Source organism: Aythya marila, assembly GCF_965140915.1.
Source record: "Aythya marila genome assembly, chromosome: 1".
NCBI classification, from domain to species: domain Eukaryota; kingdom Metazoa; phylum Chordata; class Aves; order Anseriformes; family Anatidae; genus Aythya; species Aythya marila.
Genome location: NC_139042.1, coordinates 113915851 through 113935018, shown reverse-complemented (window position 1 = coordinate 113935018; position 19168 = coordinate 113915851). Strand labels below are relative to the sequence as shown.

Here is a 19168-nt window from a genome sequence, read left to right as displayed (position 1 = left end):
TCATGTTCTGTGTGTGCCAAGTGGCACTGACATGTTATCAGAGGGCCTTCCAGACAGCAGCGATGTAAAACTTGAGCGGTGATCAGTCATGAAAGACAACACAGGGAGTGTATTTATATTTCAAAGAGAACAGCGTTTTTTGCAGTGAGGCGCTGGAGATATGGGGCTGTTTCTGTATTCAGTAATGCTAAAAATTGTTCTCATTTTATGCATGGATGTAATGGCTACGTGTTTTTTTTTTGCCCTTGCTATTTCTTTATTCTTGGAACAATACTTCCTTCATGTCTTGGTTCTTTAAAAAGTGAATTTGCCTTGTGTTTTTCCAAGCATGTCAGAGCTTTTGAAAAAAGCGTAATGTTTTGTGTGCATTGTACAATTTGGACATGAAGAAAGTTCATCTTCTTTTCAGGATCCTGCTCAGTATTCCTCAGTACTGTTTTTTCCTCCTTTTTGAGTATCTGGTTGAAGGGTTGCAGAGCAGGAGAGTGCCTCCTTCCAGTGGTTTGAGGGTCTGAGTAACCCCACAAATAGGTTTTCAGATTTCTGAGAGGAAGGAATATATTTGGTTGAAAAGAAAAAAAAAGCCAAGTCTCTTAATGTTCCTCCACAAAGTGCACATCAGCCTGTTGTACATTAGGGGCTGTCCAGTTTGTTTTATTTTTGTCATATTAAGTGGTTGGAGGCATGACAAGGTCCTCATGTATCTAGCCTGAGTTTCCAAAGCACACCTTTGTCTGATTTTATGGCAGGTGACACGGATGGGGATCCAGGTCTGCTCAGGCCTGTTTTGGGGAGCAGGGTGTGTGTGGGATAAATGAAATCCCACAACCACCAAATAAGTGCCTTTGGATGGCAAAACCCAAATGGTTTGCATTCTCGGAGATGGGTAAAAGTCCAGACTGAGTGTCTGGTGGGGGAATGGTGGGGAAAGCCCAGTCCTTTTAAGCGTAAATATTAGACTGTAATGTTCTGTGCCTTTGAAGCAAGGCAGGCAGAAGGAAAATGTAGGACTACTCGGAGACTCCTCAGAAGGATGAGGCCACTCCTCGAGCCAGATGCCGAGCGGAGAGCAGCGCAGCTGGCACCAGCACTGCCCCTGCAGCCACCCTGCTGGCACAGGGCTGGCTTGGGCCTCATGTTTGCCAGCTGCTGCTCACCTCTGAGATTCTTGGCAAAGCTCATGTGCACATTAGAGTTTGCCCTGGTGTCTGCCCTCAGTCTCTTCTCTTTATTTTTACTCCTTTTGTTGTTGCCTTTTTTTTTTTTTTTCCCATATAAATTATTCTGTGAGTTTTACTTGTGCTTAGTTTGCTTTTTAAGTGACAGAGGCCCCTCAGGAGGTTTGCATTTTGAGTTGCTGCTACTGTCTGCATACGAAACTAAGTGATCTGCTGTCATTGCCCAGACAAATATACATGGAATTGTAAAAAATTCTGCAAACAGTGGAAACGCTCCGTGCAGGTTTTTGGAGTGATTAAAACATCTGAGTTGTAATGTGTCCCTATGCACTAGAGAGAAGACACCTATGTACGTGCATAGCATTTGATGTTGCCCCCTCAAGTTTCCTCTCCACGCGCCTTTCACCAAAATCAGCTGAACACTGGGGCCGCCGCTCCTGCTCCTGTTCCTGCTCCTGCTGGCTCTGTCCGGGCTGGCCGGGTGCCACATCTCTCTGGGCGGATGTTGATCCAAGTTTTACACAAGTAGATGCAACAGTGAGCTATTGCTGAGGATTGCCTGCGAGCCTCATAAACAAGGAAAAGAGTTAACACTGGGATCTAAGAATAGGCAATGAGATTCAGTCAGCTATTGAATTTGTGTTTTTTATTTCTTGTTCAAAGAGGAAATCTTTATTCTTTTTTTCCCCTCTCTGAGATAAAAGGCAAATTGTCGTGGCTGCTGGAACTGAAAGGCGGTTGTTTTCCCCAGCCCGTGAGGAGGTCGGCAGTGGACTGGCACGGCCAGCAGAGCCAGGGAGATATTAATGCCATCTGTTTTGTTTGACACCCTCCCATATGAATAGCACCAGCCTCGGTTTTCTACTGCTGGCTTTTGGCAGTACGCTGCCTTTCCCCTAGATGGAGGCAGCTACCCAGAAACGACCTGCTCAGCATTTACATGATACCTTTCACAGCCCAGCTGCCGGTATGGATTTAAAGCATATGCTCATAAATGGAGTTTTATGGGATGCAGGAATCGTGCTGGGAGGGATTTCGGCTTGTGTGACCAATGACCTAACAAGCAGTAATAGAATTAGGAGAGCTTATTCCACAGTCGGAAGAGCATTGAATTTCATTAAGTTTATTCAATAAGTAGGAAGTAATACAGAATTACCCCGAGTCAGGAAAGCACTTTGCATTCATTCATTACAATTTAGTCAGATGCCCTCGTGTGAGGGGAAAATTAAATGGAAATATTTGGGAACTTTCAAGGTGGTACTGCTTTAAAACTGTGCTTAGTAGAGCTTATATAAATCTCCATATAGCTTGGAAAAGTCTCATATACATATTTAATAAATTTATTTTGGCACTGTCTTTTTATAGATCCTTTAAACATGAAGTGTAAATGACTTGACTTACGTCTTAGAGGAACCCCAGCCAAGCAGATAAAGGCTGGGTCAGGATACTTTTTCCCACAGCTAGTGTCGGACAGTCTCTGCAGTGTTATAGACTAGCTACTTAACAACAGTTTAGTTTAATAAATGAACAAGTGCCATATAGTAGGATAACACAAACAAACAAGTCCCCTGCAGGATATAATTAACACTGATAACTCGGTAAATTTTTACTTCAATTATTCCAGAACTTTTCTGTGGAATCTTTAATAATCCAGAGTGCGGATTTAGTGTACTTAATTTGTGCAGCTCTGTGTTTTATTAAACGGAGCTATATATAGGGAGAAGGGAAGAAATAAATTTCAGTAGACCTGCTTTTAATTACAGAAGTTGAGCAGTGCTCTACAGCTCCTGTCCTCGGTGTTACTGGGGAAACGGGCTCTGCAAAAGCTCCTCCACAAGGTTCCTGCCAGGAGGCTGCCCCTGAGCTGTCTGACTTGTCTCTCCATTTCTCTTGTGCCTGTAACAGGGAGGCAAGGATCAGGTGTGTTGCTCTTTGGGGCTGTCTCTCTCCTTCTGCAGCTCTCCTCCTTACAGGTCCCTGCTGGGAAAGGCTCCCTGGGCGTCCGCCGGGAAAAACGAATGTGAAACACAAGAGCTTTCTCCAAATTCGGGGCTGCTGCTGATAGCCTTGTAGCCAGAAGACTAAACATAGCAAAACAAGGACTAAACAGTAGAATAATTGAGGCTGAAGTGAGAAAGTGGCACAGGTTAGAGAGGGAAGGGGCACGACAGCAGGAGAGCTGCTCTCAGCCCCAGTTGACAGTCTGGCTTGGAAACAAGCATCTGTCTCCAAATCTGAGGCAGGTGTGCAATCAGCACTTCCTTAAAAAAAACAGGGAGGAAAGAGAAGCCTTCTTCCTGCCCCTTGCCTGCAGGGTGCCAAACATGGTGGTAAGTAAGAAGGTCTGGGGTCTTTGCTCTGTTCCTGCTGCCTTATTTCCTTGTCCTTTTTTGACTTGCTGCAGCTCAGACGTTTTGTGTTGGAGCCAGGTGTTTGTGTGCCCCTGAGGCTTTTAAAGAGCAATGGGAGCTGGGAAGGGCAGCCTCCTCTTCAGACAAAGGGAGCCGCTGAGTAGCCACAAACCTTGTTAGCTCCAGTCAGAAAGGACAGGCTGCACATGTATTTTTAATGAAATCTTGGGTTATACAGTTGCTAATGGCACTTAGCTGAAAAGCTTCCTGCTTGCCACAGCTGACTAACCCCATCCTGCCTTGATACCTAGATATGACACAACCTCCACGCATGTGTAAAATCCATACAATGTGTGACAAATCCAGGAGCCGCTGACGTAGTTGTCTTTAAATGAGTGGGAGTTATTTATCTCCGCTATTTCAGAATATTTTTCTTCACAGGGCGCCAGGGATGTGTCCTAATGTTATTATTAAGTGGTAGCAGAGGAGGGTTGTTATCCCCTTGTCCCATCCTCCTTCAGCACCTAAATTTCCAGGCATTCAGACATGGCACATACATGTAGCTTTGTCAAAGCCAGTAGTGGCAAAGCTGCCAAGGTAGCAAGAGCATGAGACCTGTGTGCCCCTTGTCACAGCAGGTAAAAGATCCAGTGAATGAACACAAAGATGTTTTAGTCTGTTAGAAAGGGCATTTTTGGGGAAGCATACCAAAAGCAGACTCAAAAGGCTTGATTCAACAGCCCTTCCTCCCAGAAGAACCAACTTTAAACCAAATTGTTTCCCTGGGAATGCCTTTTTTCTCTACCATGTTTGGTGTCACAATTAAAATCACAAAAATTATCATTCGAACTTTTCGTGTTCTCCTCCTCTTGCATTTTTCTTACAGGGGTGCATTCCTAGCTAGCTGCCTGACTCGGAAATTTACACTGGAACAGCTAAATGCAGGTGTGCTGGAGCTGGAGCGAGCTGGCCGAGATGAACCGATGAGAATAGGGTGTATAAAATAGCCACCCAGCTTCCTGTCCGTAAGCCTCTCAGTACATGTCAAAATAGAAGTGAGAGGTAGCGGCATTTCGGTCACGCGTCTGGAAGTTCAGCAGGACTTTTTTGAAGCCTGGCAGAAGTTTTCCTGTGATTGTAGAGTTTTGCATGGGACTTGGGGAAGGAAGGATCCCTCTGCAGGGCTGCTCGCAAAAGGAGAGGTTTGCGGGGAGAGCTCCTTACCTGGTGCCCGGGCTGGGATGAGCAGCAGCTGTTCCTGAAAACCTAAACCTGCTGTTCCCCGTCATTGTTGGAGGGATAAGGGGCTGGCCTGGGGTAACGCGATATATCCTGTGGCAATATATCCCTTCATATCCTAAGGCTGTGCTTCCCATCCATAACCATCAGGATCGTAGCGAGGGGCCAGGCCTGGTGCTGTCGCACCATCATCGCTGACGGTGCTCCTGGCCAGTGCTTGCACAGCACTTTAGGAATTGGGTCTCGTGGCCAAAAGGCTCACCACAAGCGAGGGCCACGGCTTCAGCGGGCTGAGGGTCTGGCAGAAATCGTAGAGAGGGAGCAGGGCTCGGCGGGGTTATAATTATGCCGGTCGTTTGGGGTTGGGGGCCGACTGCGGAATCTGCTGGGCCCACTCGGTGGAAAGTTTGAGCTTGCAGGGCTCCGTGCCTGGGGCAGCTCAGCTCTGCCACTGCCAACGCAGGGCAAGGGGCACGAAACCCACCCAACGGCAGAAGCTCTGGGTCAGGTAGGGCTTGGAGACGTGTGGGCTCGGGCTTTTTCCAAAGGATGGAGACCTAGCTTGGCGGCTAACTGCAAGCGATTCCGGGGAGCGCGTGGTGCGTACAACTGCCTGATCTTGTGACTCTCCGAGAAGCCGCGTGCCTGTGAAGTGGTGTTACGTTCTCATGAAATTCCAGTGGCTTGCCGCAGGGAGAGCCCTCGCTGCTCTGCCTGAGCTGTCTCGTATCACTTGCTGTGCACAGGGAGCGTTAGGACCACCAGAAGTGGCTGCTTTGCAAATGTAGCGCCAGGTAGAGCGTGGGCACTGTGTACATCTGCAGTGCTGCTTGGGGAGGGAGGCTGAGGATTTCAGTGCAGTGGCTTGCTTTCTGAATGTGGGTAAAAGAAGGGTTTCCTAGAAATAAGGAATGGGGTCATTAGTGCAGGGATTAATGCCAAGCATGAAACTTTCACGGTGGTGTTTTTTCCCTGGCAGAATTTTCAATAGACTTATGGTAAGCAATTTTTTATTTACATTACTTTTCTTCTTTAGCAAAAGGAACATGAAATAGCGTAAAAGCAGCACCTCTTAAAAATGAAAAGCTCAAACACTGCTCTGAAATAAAAGTTACGCGAGTCTCTGTGTACATCAAAATAAAGCAAGTGCAGCTTTCTGGTACTTTTCAGAAAGTATCGTAGAGATCTAGAAGCCTTCCAGGAATTTATGTTTATAGCAACTTGAAGTGTGTCAGGTCAAACTGGCACAGCTATGCAGATTGTCAAGTTCGAAATGTTAATGTGAATCTGTTTGGAGTTTGGGGGAACTGGTAAATAAAGATTCCCCCCAGTTCTGTGCGTTGGACATCGGTTGTATTTTAGATGTGATGCCTCATGTTTCTTTTCATGCTCCTAAAATGGCATGTTTCAAATCGTGGAATAATTCTCTCAAAAAAGGGGGAATCAATGTTAACGTAACAGAGAATCCAAAAGGGTAAGGAATTAATGAATTTGTGGAAAATCTGCAATATTTTGCAGCATGACAGGCACATAGCATAAGTATGAAACAATAATAGGTGAAGTTTGCTGGACACATACATGCGAATCAGGTATGGTTACAGCAACCAGAATGTACAATATTAATCTTATTTTTCTACATTTGAAAGAGAAGCAGGTGTCTTAATTTAAATAGATAATCAGTTCTGTTAAATGCACTTTTATTTTCTTATTTTTTTTTCCATGTTGATTCTTTGTCCTACACTGTAATTTATATGCGTAGATCTGTTTACTCTCTCTGAATGTTAAAGGCATACGTGGAATTGGATGACTTTAATCTGTCACTCTAAAAATAAGCAGCATATTTTTTAACTTCATCTTTACTTTAGCTCACACGAGAAGCTTAGTGCTGTTATCTTTCCTTGAACTAGGAACGCCAGCGGCTGGAGACAATCCTCAATTTGTGTGCGGAATACTCCAAATCTGACAGTGACCCCACTGCAACTACGACGGTTGCCGATGTTCAGAAAATTAACAAAGAACTTGAAAAGCTTCAGCTATCAGATGAGGACTCTGTGTTTGAAGACTCACAGATGAATCTGGAAACGAGGTTTAGAAACCACTTGAAATCATCTGCAAGTGATTCAGATTTCTCGGAACCAAGTAACCACAGTCGCAGCACCACGGCTTTCCTTTCCTCCCGAGGGCTGAGAGCTGATGAGCACTTCAATGAAAACATGAAGCCTCCTCCTTTAGCTGCTCCTGGCTTCCTGAAGGATTCCACTGAATCTTCATACCTAAGTATCACACCAAAGGTAATGCTGGGTAGGAAGAAATAGTACAGCCTCAGGTAGATGGCTTGAAATCTTCCTCCTCTGGAAGCTGGTTTTCACAGCAGGGATCACAGTTGGGATGGTTTAGGCAGAGTAATTTATCTCAGAGCTCTTATAGCTTAGCACCCAGTGACTGATTGTTTCATTTCCTGTGAAAGCTGACGGTACTGGAAGCATTTTTCTGAGGGATGTAGGATTCAGGGGGACTTTAGCATTTTCGAAGAAAGAATGACTTGTCTGAACAATTTAAGGCTACTTAAATAAGCAAGGTTTCAGGAGTCCTGTTTAGAGCTGTGCTGAGACAGAGGAAATAAGGTAAGTGCTACCATACTCTCCTAGACTGAGGCTTCTGTTTCCTGTAAGAGGGTATTTTCTCTTTGGGAAACCGGAATAGCTGCAGAGGAGGTGAAGAGGATTTGTTTGAGCTGATTTTGCTCTCCTGTTGACTCTCCCTGGGCTGGACCCGAGCTGCTTGTCAAATCAGCTGCTGCCTCTCATGAGGCGTGCAGTGGCAGCTTGCCTCCTGGCACACGAAGGAATGAACGCAGCTCCTAGGCTTGCTATGATGCAGTTTCTTCCCTCTCTCCATCTTGCTGTTTCATTCACAAAGGGGAGTTGTCCTTCAGAAATTGAGCTAACAGTGTTCCTAGCATTCTGCTTCAGCTGGGAGAGCAGCAGCAGCTTCCAGGGTCCCTTCTGGGTCAGCGTCCAGGCTCTCTTGTGCCAGATGAGCAGTGCAGCCATTTCTGGGGAAAGGCAGTGTGCTCATGTGCTTGATAAGTATTTCCAATAATTAGAGTGAAGAGCTTAGTAAGGCCAACGGGAGACAAAAGCAGGTTTCTGTTTAACATAGTCATGCCTTTAAAGTATTTTTTGTCTCTCCCCTTTTACATGCCTTACATGAATTGTATTTCATTTCCGCTTAACTTCTATACATAGCTTAGTCAATGGAAGTGTGTATGTTTAAAAGAATAGAGAAGCATGATAGAAATACATTTAATCTTATTCAGGGGTATCTCTCTGGAAATCTGTTGTCCAAATTTGAAGTTACGTTAAACAGAAACATAGCATTAAAGTTTTACTTGGTCTTACCAGGTCTTTCCATGTTTGAAAGGTAGTGAAACATTTCATTTACAAGTTCCTGTGGTCTTGCATTTCTTTCCCATTTGTTTCTTTCTTCCTACAAGTCAGAGGCTATTTTAAATCCTTATTAGGAGGTTGAAATTGAAGATGTTATGTCAGCATTATCCGAGCAGGATACCGGACAAAAAGAGGCTTTCCTGCTAGGATTACTGCTGCTAATCAAGGAATGCCATTCCTTCATTGTAAAGGGTGCCCTGCTAAGTCCTGAGCAAAGCAGTAAAAGAGCAACTGTGTTAATGGTACACAGCTCATTGTTTTAAAGTACTGAGATCAGATTTGTCCACGATAATTTGGCCGTGCCTGCTCTCAGAACAGCCATTCAGTAGCTGACCTGAGCCTCTTTAGAGCAAAGCTGTGTGGTCCAGTGGTTAATGCAAAGCCCTGAACACAGCCCGCTTCTAATTCAGGCTGGAGACAATGAGCGAGCAGCCTTACAAAAGTAATTTGATCGCGAGCCCCTGGGGTCAGGTGAACATGAAAAATACTTCAGAAACTCAATACTCTTTGATCTAGCCTTTGCTGCTCTAATGAGATCACTGATATTTTTCTTAATAATGTTTTTTAATTCTTGGCACAGTTATCTAGTAAGTTAATGGCAATGAAAAGAGCCATGTTAAAGGGTACTGACTCCTGATGGCTAAGCATAGGACTGAGTTTCATCCCTGTTTCACAGAAGCTGCCTCTTTTGATGGTTGGCTACAGAAATGTCCTATTTTACATCCTGGCTTTTATTACATGAACAGCCACCATCTACATAAAAAGTATCATCATCTATCTCTTTTAAGAGATAAATCAGATTTTTACAAGCTAAACAGCACAGCATGTAAAGAGTTCTCAAATGTTAAATATTAGTAATTCATATAGCATGAATAGTATTTTCTGCTCAGTACAGTATTTACTTCCAGAGCTTGGATGTAAAGTGTCATGTTTATTTCTCTTCTACGCCTTCTAAATATAGAGGTAGCAATATAGTAGATAGGAAATAACTAACAGGTTCAAAACCAGCAACACAGTTGTTGTCTAAAATGACTACAATATGAAAGAGGGAAGGAAACACAGTGTTCAACTTCTTTCTGATAAATCTGTTCTAATGTGCAACTGCAGATACCAGAATGCACGAGTGATGAGCAAAGAGGGCAGGAGCTCACTCGTCTGGAGGAGGAGCGCATAGTAATACTAAATAACTTGGAAGAACTTGAACAGAAGATCAAAGATTTAAATGACCAGATGGATGAATCCTCGAGAGAGGTATGAGACATGTTTTGGTTTTAAATGTCTTGCTTCTTAGGTATGCCCACATACCACAGATAGGATTGGTAAGTACACATACACGTACATAGTCTTTGTATTCTGTGCTTCTTCACCAGAGTAAGGCACAATCACAGACATGGTAGTCTCCTACTGTGAAGGTTGTATTTCTCTAGCAGGGGAATGATTGTCATGCTCAGATTAGCCTTTCCCAGCTGTAACCATTATACTCCTAAGTGGAATTAGAACAATCTTGCTTGCTGAATGGTCACTCAATTGATCTAAATACCTTGTGTCACTTGGGTGTTTTATAGTGGTATCTCATGTGACCCTTTAAAGAGAAAGGAAGTGAGATAACTTCCTATTAAACCTCCTTGTCTTTATGGTGGCAAGGTTATGTGGCAGTCTCTTGACTTCTGGAATCTCACAGTTACAGACTAAGCTGGTCAGGCATTTGGGTTGTGCTTATTCCAATTATCAGCAACAGGAAAGAAACAGCTGTTCGAAAAGGGTTTCCTACAGAGCCTGGGCACAGATACTTGGTATAGTATCATAACAGGAGGAAGCACAGAGGAGAAGAGTTAGAAAACAAACAAACAAAAAAAACTTCAAAAAAAGAATCTTCAAGCTAAAGTTGGTTTGGACTTTATTTTGCAATATTTTATGTTGCAGTTTTACTTTTTCTCAGTTTTGTGATCTCTTTTTAACTTTGTTGGGAGTAAAACTGTTTTCTTTTTCTCCTTTAAAAAATATTTCTCTGTTGTAAATGATCAACAACTCACTCCCCTTCCCCCAGAAAATAACGTGTATCAAGATTTCTTCTTAGTTTGGACAGCTTCTGAAAAATGTTTTGTATTCCTAGTTGGATATGGAATGTGCCCTTTTGGATGGGGAACAGAAATCTGAAACAACAGAGCTTCTGAAAGAGAAGGAAATATTGGATCATCTAAACAGAAAAATAGCTGAGCTGGAGAGAAATGTTATTGGTGAAAAGACAAAGGTAATGAAGTTATCTTAGCTGACTGTGTGCTCTGTTCCTCTTAATCTTCAGTATGCATTTATGTTATTAACATATTGATGGAGGTTGTTTTATAAAGTAGAGTCTCTAAGTAAATGTTTTTGATAATTATGGAAGAAAGAAATAGTCTTGTTTTCCAAGAGATACTTGACAAGCAAAATGAAGTATGCTTAAGTGAAAAGACCTGACCTACTGTGAAGGTATTTTTGATTGATAAATAATCCATATAGGGCTTGGACTTGGTTTATCTTTTGTTTGAAAGAACAATATTAACTGCCCAGGGAGATTGTGGAGTCTCCTCTGGAGATTTTCAAGGCCCATCTGGATGCCTACCTGGGCAGCCTGCTCTAAAGAACCTGCTTTGTTAGTGGGATTGGACACAATGAGCTTTTGAGGTCCCTTCCAGCCCCTTCAATTCTGTGATTCTGTGAACTGACCTGTACTTCAGCCTTCCATTGTAGGTTACATATTTTTATTTTATTTTTTAATTAATCCTTTCTCAGCAATGGAGCAGTAAGAAAAAAGGCCACCGTTTCAGAAGATGGCTTTAGCTAATATTATACAGATTGATGCATAAGACATCTGTAAAATATATTGTTTTAAAGAAAGTATATGGGTTTATATGGTTTGTCAACTAACAGTTTTAATACTGTAGAATATGGGAATGTAGAACTGGGATTAAGTGAAAGGAATTATGTAGTTCTCCTATACAGTCACGTACTTAATTGCTCTCAAATATGCAGATATATTTGCAAAATAGCACCACAGTACGAGTTAAGCACAGAAAGAGAAGTGGCCTGTGAGATGAACCTGTCCCCCTCAAACCAGAGAGGGTTTGTTTCCTCCAGCACGCTCTCTGCTGGCGTTCCAGGCCAGCAGTTCCTTTCTTCACAGGGGATTTACCACAGCCAATAATATCTCAAGGTCAGGATTTTAATTTTATTTATTTATTTATTTATTTATTTTTCAGGACTACAAGCCAGTAATGTTTCCTTTTTAAATTTCATCCTCTACCTCATAATTTAAGCCTGTCACTTATGGAAGTACTCTAGCTAGTCTCTCCCCCTTTTTTAAGCTTTCCAGAAATATCTGAAACTCTCCATTATTTGCTCTTGTTTAGACAAGCTGCACGTTTTTAGCTCTCTTACTCTTCCTGTTTAACTCAAGCCTTACAGCTTGCATTGTTTTATCCTGAGTTTGTTGTCTTCAATTCACATCTGTCTTGTCATGAGCCTGAACGCTGTTTTGCAGCTGCACTCATGAAAGCTCTGTGTGAGGAGGAGAAAGGTGCTCCCACCTCTTTGCTCTGCAAATTGACAGTACGCATCCAATTTAAGCTTAAACTTTCACGGACTTTCCTGCCTGCACCTTTCCTTGTTTGCATGTAGTCTGCAGTTCTTCAGCTTTCAGTGATGCCTGTGGTCACGCTTTAAACTGTCTGTATGCTTCATACTTGCTTTTTATTGTGAAGAGGAATTTAAAGTTGCTAACAGCAGGTAGGGTGGTGAAAGCATATGTAGCAGCATCCTTTTGCACAGTAAGTTTTTTTTGATCTCGGTGGTAACAAATACCACATCCAGAAATTCAGGAGATCTTTTGTATTTGTTCTCTAATAGACTTAAAGTTCAACAAAAGTCATGGAAATTATTCTAAATCCTATAGACTGTGTACATTTCCATGCAATCACGTGCTGGAGTAGATAACATGTTTGCACTGCTGTGTAACAATCTGAAGATTAAAATGTCTAGTTTAAATTTTTAATTGAACTAAAACATGGGAAGCAGCCTAGAAAAAGCACTTGGGTTATTTAAAAGAAATATATATAGAGGGAGAGAATTTAAAAAGTATGATGCACGCCACTGGTCAGATCAGCTAATATATTTTAGTAGTCTTTTCTCCTGTGTTTTTTAAAAACAAAACCAAAAACAAACAGATGCAAGTGTTTGCATTAGACTTAGAGCCATGGTCAGTTAATGCTCTAAGTGTCTTTGTAAAAATAAACTAGCCTTATGAGAGTACAGGCTTTGTTCTGGAACACATCTGAATGTGTTACATAAAAGTGAAAACTTAAAAACAAGAAAGTCTTATATAAAGTACCTTAAAGTGACAGCTGAAATGTAATGGAGAAACAGTGTCAGCCAGCAAAACAGATGGCACTCATCATGTCACTCAACAAAAATCCTGGCTAACTTTAGACAGCATTGCTTTTTAAAAGTTTGATTTCTGTGTCTGTATGTTGAAGGTTGCAGCCCCTGCAGATCTGATCCAAGACGGGAAAAATCTTGTTTGTTAGCAGTGCAGGACCGAACTCTTCCAGGGAAGTAGTGCTCAGGCAGAAGTAAAGTGTTGGAACTTCTTGCTGAAATAATTTGAAACTTATGAACTCCTTAACAGAATTAAGGCTCAGTTTCAGGCTGGTAGTTGCCATCCTTCTGGTATTACTTCTGCATTGTTTTTTGGAAGATCAAGTGCTCCAGTGTGTCCAGTGGTCACAGTTTCTTCTAGTTGCCTGAATATTTCACCCCACATAATACCAGTGGTTTAAGTGCATGGTTTATCCTGGAAAGAAGTTGTTGTGTCCATCCACTTGGATGGACGCTTTTGTTAGGGTAAGAGAATGGCATCTGAATATGCTGCATGGTTCCTTCTTGAGGTGAAATAAATAGTTGATTTCGTTCACGAAGCGATGCTGTGGCATTAGCGCTGTGCATGATGGATGGCACTTGCCTCTGGAGTGACTTGAGTATCTCCTGGAATTTGCCACGGATCTCAGCACCTGTTTGACAGGAAACCCTTGCTTGCTTGTATTTCATCTTTACTGATGCACCTGTTTGAAAAACTTGTGAAATTCTTAAAAAGAGAGATCATAAAATACAAAGTAGGTGCTGGGCCATGTTAGGTACTTGAAGTAGACTGCGGTTGGTATCTTTTGTATTAACTTTCTACCCGAGTCTGTGCCTATTTTTATGCTTTGTTCACAAGTCATTTAGATGAGAACACAAAATTTTGACAATCTTTGCACTTAAAGTCATAGTTCAAAAAGAAGTGTGATAACAGGGACAGTGCTTTCAAGGCAAGAGCATCAGTTGGAAAATGTACTTGAAGACAGAAGGCAAAGAGACTTTGGATTTTAGTTCCTGGCTGTGCCACTAAACTCTTTGCTGTGGTACAATGTCTTTGTGTCCCAACATCTATGCGAATGTGTTTGTATATTATATGCATTTTCATCTTACTCAAGGCCTGTGTTCAGCCTTGCCTGAATGCATGGTGTATGGTGATGAAGAATGGATGAGTCGGTGAGGAAGATGATGTAGTGCACTCCCTGTGGTGAGTTCAGAGCCTTGCCCTTGCTTTTGTGAGTGTGCCACCATACGTTTAAGGAACAAAGCAATTAGCGTCTTTTTACTTAGGTTTTGGAAAAGAAGAACTATGAGCAGTTGCCATTTTGCAAAGAAGACAACAGAGCCTTTCAGTACCAGTACAGGGTTTAGTGTAATTCTGGCTACGGTGTGTTTGTGCCAGATGCAGGTGCTGGTGGGACTCGCTTGTCCTGGCTGGGATAGCTGCTCCCAGTGCTGGGGAACACGATCGCTGTTAGGCAAGGCCTGTGCTCTCTGCTGTCTGTTGTTCCAGTGGTGCTGGAAATTGTGTTAGTGTATGCAGGGAGATGTGGCTTTGCCTCACTTTTCTTTTTCTTTCTGTATTTCTTTTTAAACTGCCCAGTACAATGTATTTGGCATTATCCACAGACGATGATCAACTGTGTGTCTGAATAGCAGCATTTAGACTATTAATTGCAGGCTGCAGATAGCCAGGAACAATCCTGGTAAGTTAGTAGTAACACAATTTCCCGCATGTACCTTGAAGCTCTCCGGGAAGGAGATTTGCTACAGATATTGACAAAACTTCTTTGAGTTCTGCCTGTTTTGGAGAGAATGGAGCTCGTCAATCCTCAGAAACAAATAAACAGATGAGCCTTTCAGCCTTCCATCCCGACCCAGCATCTTGTGATGTCATGCCACTGTACTGCAGGGGTACCATAATGATGCTGTGGTTCCTGGATTAAATAGCATGGTGGGGCTGAGGTGCTGTTCCCAGTCACAACTTCCTCATGTCGGCTCTTCTCATGTTGACTCTTTGCTCATGAGACTTTGTTCAGAATTGACGTTTGTCTATAAGGAAGTCAGAGAAAATTGAGTTTATATAACTTGACGTTACCCAGTATTGCAAAGTACTTTTTTTTTTTTTTTTTTTCTCCATACAGCACTTTTTTAGTCTGAATAGTTTTAAAACAATTCAGCAAAGTCTAGCTAAAAGTCTAGCATATATGGAGAAGATTACTTATTGATTTGCTGTGCCTGATGTCTCAAAGCTGGAAAATAACACAGCAGTCAGAAGGAATGGATTAATGAATAAAGAGGGATAGCTGAAAATGATTAATGAATACAGCAGAAGTGCTGTGGGAGGTAATCATAGTTAACCGGCAGTTTTGGCAGAGAGTTTCAAACAATTATCTAGGTTTAGACTGTGTTTTAGGAGAGGGAGGTTATTCCTCTTCTTCCGGAGGACCTTTGCCTTATGTCATGGTGGAGATGGATTCTCTGGAACACTTCTATCACACTGGGTTTTCCTTTCCCTTTCCAAGGGCAAAAATCAGGAGCAGTCAGCAGTGGATAACTCATCTTTGTTTGTAATACATTAAATTTTGTCTGCATGCTTTTGTGGAAATATTTTTCAGTCATAAGCAAATTGTCCCAGAGATGCCAAAAGCGTTAGAAACTCATCCTCTTTGCCAAACTACATGTAGTACTGCGAAGACATGCATGAATGAAACCAGGAGAAAAAACAGCTGTCTGATAAACCATATGAGGGGATTTACCAGCAATGAAAGTTAAAGATTCTGGTGATCTGTCGTGAATCCTTTCTCTTTTGGATTCAGAATTCTTGCTGTTGTCTTTTATCCTGATGAATCTGACAAATTTATGAACCATAGCATAGCATTTTAAATCCTTCCTGGTCAGATTCTGGTTCAGCTGGATGTAAGCAAGCTTCTGAAGTGGATGAGTTACCTTGCCTATAACGTTATTGATTATTAATAATATTACACCAATAGCATTATGATTATTGATGTTCTTAAACTGAGATATATAAGATTAAATATTCTGAAGAATATTCAGGCATCCTCTGGGTATTCACATAAAAATATCCTGTAGAGGAGACACTAATGAGGAAGAAGATAGTGACAAAGAATCTAGGAGAGAAATCTGATTTGCCAAGTTCCTTTTAAAATCAGTCATGAGGATATTCTCTTGTAATTACCTATGTGTATATACAGGATTTTAATTTTCTCAATTCATTTTTTTTTCTTCTGGTTTGGATGATTATTTCCTCCTCATCTATGGTTATAAAGGAGCAATGCTCTAAAATCAGAGGTTTTATTTTACGTCCCCATCTCTTCAATAAGACAACACATTGCAACAGTCAGAGGATGAGCTTAGAAATTCAGAAAAAGCCTTGAATTGTCTTAAGATCAAGTTCACGTGTGCTACTGTTGTGACTGTTGATTTCAAGCAGAGGCATGCCTTGCTCTGATGTAAAATGCTTTTAAACACTAGCTTTGTACTTGCTGTGGAACGAAACCATTGAGATCTCTCATACAGACTCCATCAGTGTTACGATGTATGTAATAAATTAGTTACTCATTGTACAGTAAAAAGAACTATTGTGAAATAACCTCCTTCCATCATATTATGCTTCTTTTTATATGCCTGGCATACATTTTTTGTTCCTTTTAAAGGCTTCTTTCACAATGCTCATGGGGGTTTATTGACAAATAGCCGAGTCATGACAATTTTTATACATCTTTTCTGAAAGAGACCAAAGAATGCAGGAAAGAATAGTCTAAAAATAGAGGAGCACGTGTGCAGGTTGTGTACAGGAGGATCTGTTTCATTTCAACAGTATTTTTTTTAATCAGAGATGTGTGTGGTCTGATTTTTATCAGCCATAGCATTGGAAATGATTTCAATTTGCAGTACATAAAGAGTTGGTAGACCTCAAATTTAACACTTTCCCCAAACACACAGTTTGTCCCTTTCAGGGAGTAACCACTGAAGAGAAGATAAGGTTTCCAAGCCTGCTTTCTGTTAGGGAGTGGACTATTTTCTTACAAATCCATGGCAATAGTTAGACCGGTTTTATCAGTGAGTTGATAAGGTCAAATTTTCTTGGTCTTCTGCTGCTTCTTCTCCAAAATGTTTTATTGAATTGACAAACCTTGTATCATGATACTGCTTCAATTGGAAAGGAATTATTTCTGTATTCTTTCTTCCTCCACTTGTAGCATTTGTGGTCCTTCTCTTTGCTGTAGGTTTTGGGAAAATAGGGAGGAATGTTCTTCTGGAGTGTATAAGAACAAAGTTTGGCTAGAGGTGAAAACATGAGGATGATATGAAGAAGCTTTTCAGAACAAAGAGCTGCATATGTTTCTCCTTACTTCTGAGAAAGCTCTGAGACTAGCTTTTTCCAATCTGAGAGACAGCATACATGCGTGAAGCTTGGGGTGGGTCGTGAGACCTTGCTACCTTAAAACGAGATGAGTTGGAGGTGAGTTGGACCGAGGAAGATTTTGGACTACTTCAGGCTGGAACATTTTATAGTAGAACAGCCTGCTGGGTGTAAAGGCATTTCTTTGCAGTTTCTGTTCCTCTCAGAAAATAATACGTACCATGTTTTTGTTTGTTTGTTTGTTTTGAAGGTTGTAGAATGAGCCCTATTCACCCAGCCATACAATCTATTTTGAAGTGAGTTAGTAAAAGTGTTGGGTTTCTTGCTTTGTTTTTACACTTTAATCTGGATTTTGGAGAAATTTTCTCAGCTCCTCAGACATCTGCTCTGTCTGATTTCTGCAGAGCCTACCAGCTCAGGTGAGAGGGTTGGTTCAGAAGGCACATGGGCATGCAGACACATGCTGCTCTACAATTTTAGCCTGCCTGCAGTAGCAGAATGGGATGTGTGACAGATTGTGAGACTCCATTGCAGAAGGAGCTGGGGTTTTAAGTAGCGGTGTTTGATCAGACATAGGGCATCCTTAACCACAGGCAATAGCACTGAAGCGATTTGTCTCTTTCCGTTCTCTTGCTTCCATTTTTGTAGTGGCTATGATTGTCTTTAAGTGCTTTCATCCCATCTCCTCTGTGTCTTCGTTATCTATGAGATGATGATATATGTACTGGATATATGTTCTTTGCTCTCTCTTTATTTTCCCCTAAAATCAGTTCTACCAGATCTAAAGGTTGAATTCCTGTTGTGGCCCATGTTAATCATTTAGGGTCTGTGTTCATATCGTGGGAGCTCTGTTGACATCCTGTCTTTGCTTTTGGGGGATTATAGCATTATACCTCACTTCTTTCTGCTGCTGTCCTTCATGGTATCCGGGTATCCCTCAAAACTGATCCAGGCTGTGCCCCAGCATCACAAAAACACCTTCCAGTCCTGCTATCTGTCCTGGCTGACCCCAAGTTCATGTAACCTGCATCTCCAGACAGCACATATTGCAGGCTAAGACTAGGTGTTGTGCTTTACTGAGCTCTACTTCCCTTCTGTGGAAGCAGGGCCTCAAGAATTCTCTGGAAAAGAATGCTCTGGAGTGGACACTGGGAGACAGTTATCTGTAGTAAAACCTTTGAGAGCTTGAGCCCAGGTGGTTAAGGTGAGGATGTGCTGGTGGAGCACATGGGCTCTCCTCACGCTGTGCCCCTCCTGTTGAGCAAACAGCATGTACTTCCAGCCCTGGGCCTGCAGCTGGGCCCTGCACCTACCTTAAACGCTTAAACACTGCTTCCCTTCTGACAGAGCTCACCTGGATCCATTTATAGAAGAGATTCTTTAAAAAATATATATATTAATCTGATTATTAATTTCTTTATCAAATTATTGTTGTGAATTAAATGAGCTTTACCAAGGCAAAATGAGAGATGTTGGTGATCTGAACTCCACAGCTGCAAAACGTATAATGCCTCTCGCTGCTGAAAGTGATATTTCCTGTAAGACTGCACGTTTCGAGGGAGCCAGTTTGTTGCGATGTAAGTACTTCCTACGCTATAAATAGGACAGATGAGTATCGCTTTCAATCTCAAAGGAATACATTCCTAGTTTCTTGAGGGAAGTAATAGTATCTCTGGCATGGTTCTCAGCGAGTTTTATTCTGGCTGATGATGTCTCTTCACACTCAAGGGTTGACTTGCTTGTTAATGAATGAGTGTTTTTGTTGCAGCACATAGGCATTTGGGGAGTTATTAATAGCTTCAGAGGAACGATACTGTAACTAAGGTCACAGTGGTCCTTGGGGCTTTTGGTTTGTTTCTGTCTTCCCCTTTACGCCTGCCTAGCAATGTGGCAGACTGTAGGCTGAACATTAAATGAACAGGAGAGTTTGTGAGGAGGGGAACTACTGATTTATTCATAATTCCCTTCTGTGCTGGCAGTAAGGATGATTCAGCAAATGGAGTTCCTTGGGGACAGAGGTCTAGAGGTGGCATCCCAAGAGTTGCATGCTTCTCCCTCGCTGTGCAGCTTGCATGTGTGTCATCCTCTGTATTTCTGAGCCCTGCTGCTGCTGCAAGAAGCTAGCACAGGAAGGACAGGTAATTGAATATGCTGGCTTAGTTGCTCACTTTTACA

General features: G+C 42.0%; 1 protein-coding gene across 12 annotated transcripts in view; it reads left to right on the top strand.

Moving 5' to 3' along the window:
* PHLDB2 (pleckstrin homology like domain family B member 2) overlaps positions 1 to 19168 on the top strand; it is a 117336-nt gene that overhangs the window by 67610 nt on the left and 30558 nt on the right. For all 12 annotated transcript variants that reach the window (XM_082754511.1, XM_082754514.1, XM_082754518.1 and 9 more), the window contains 3 exons: positions 6676 to 7059; positions 9325 to 9468; positions 10331 to 10468. In XM_082754511.1, the coding sequence (XP_082610637.1) occupies positions 6676 to 7059; positions 9325 to 9468; positions 10331 to 10468 (666 nt within the window). The remainder of the gene's footprint in view (positions 1 to 6675; positions 7060 to 9324; positions 9469 to 10330; positions 10469 to 19168) is intronic.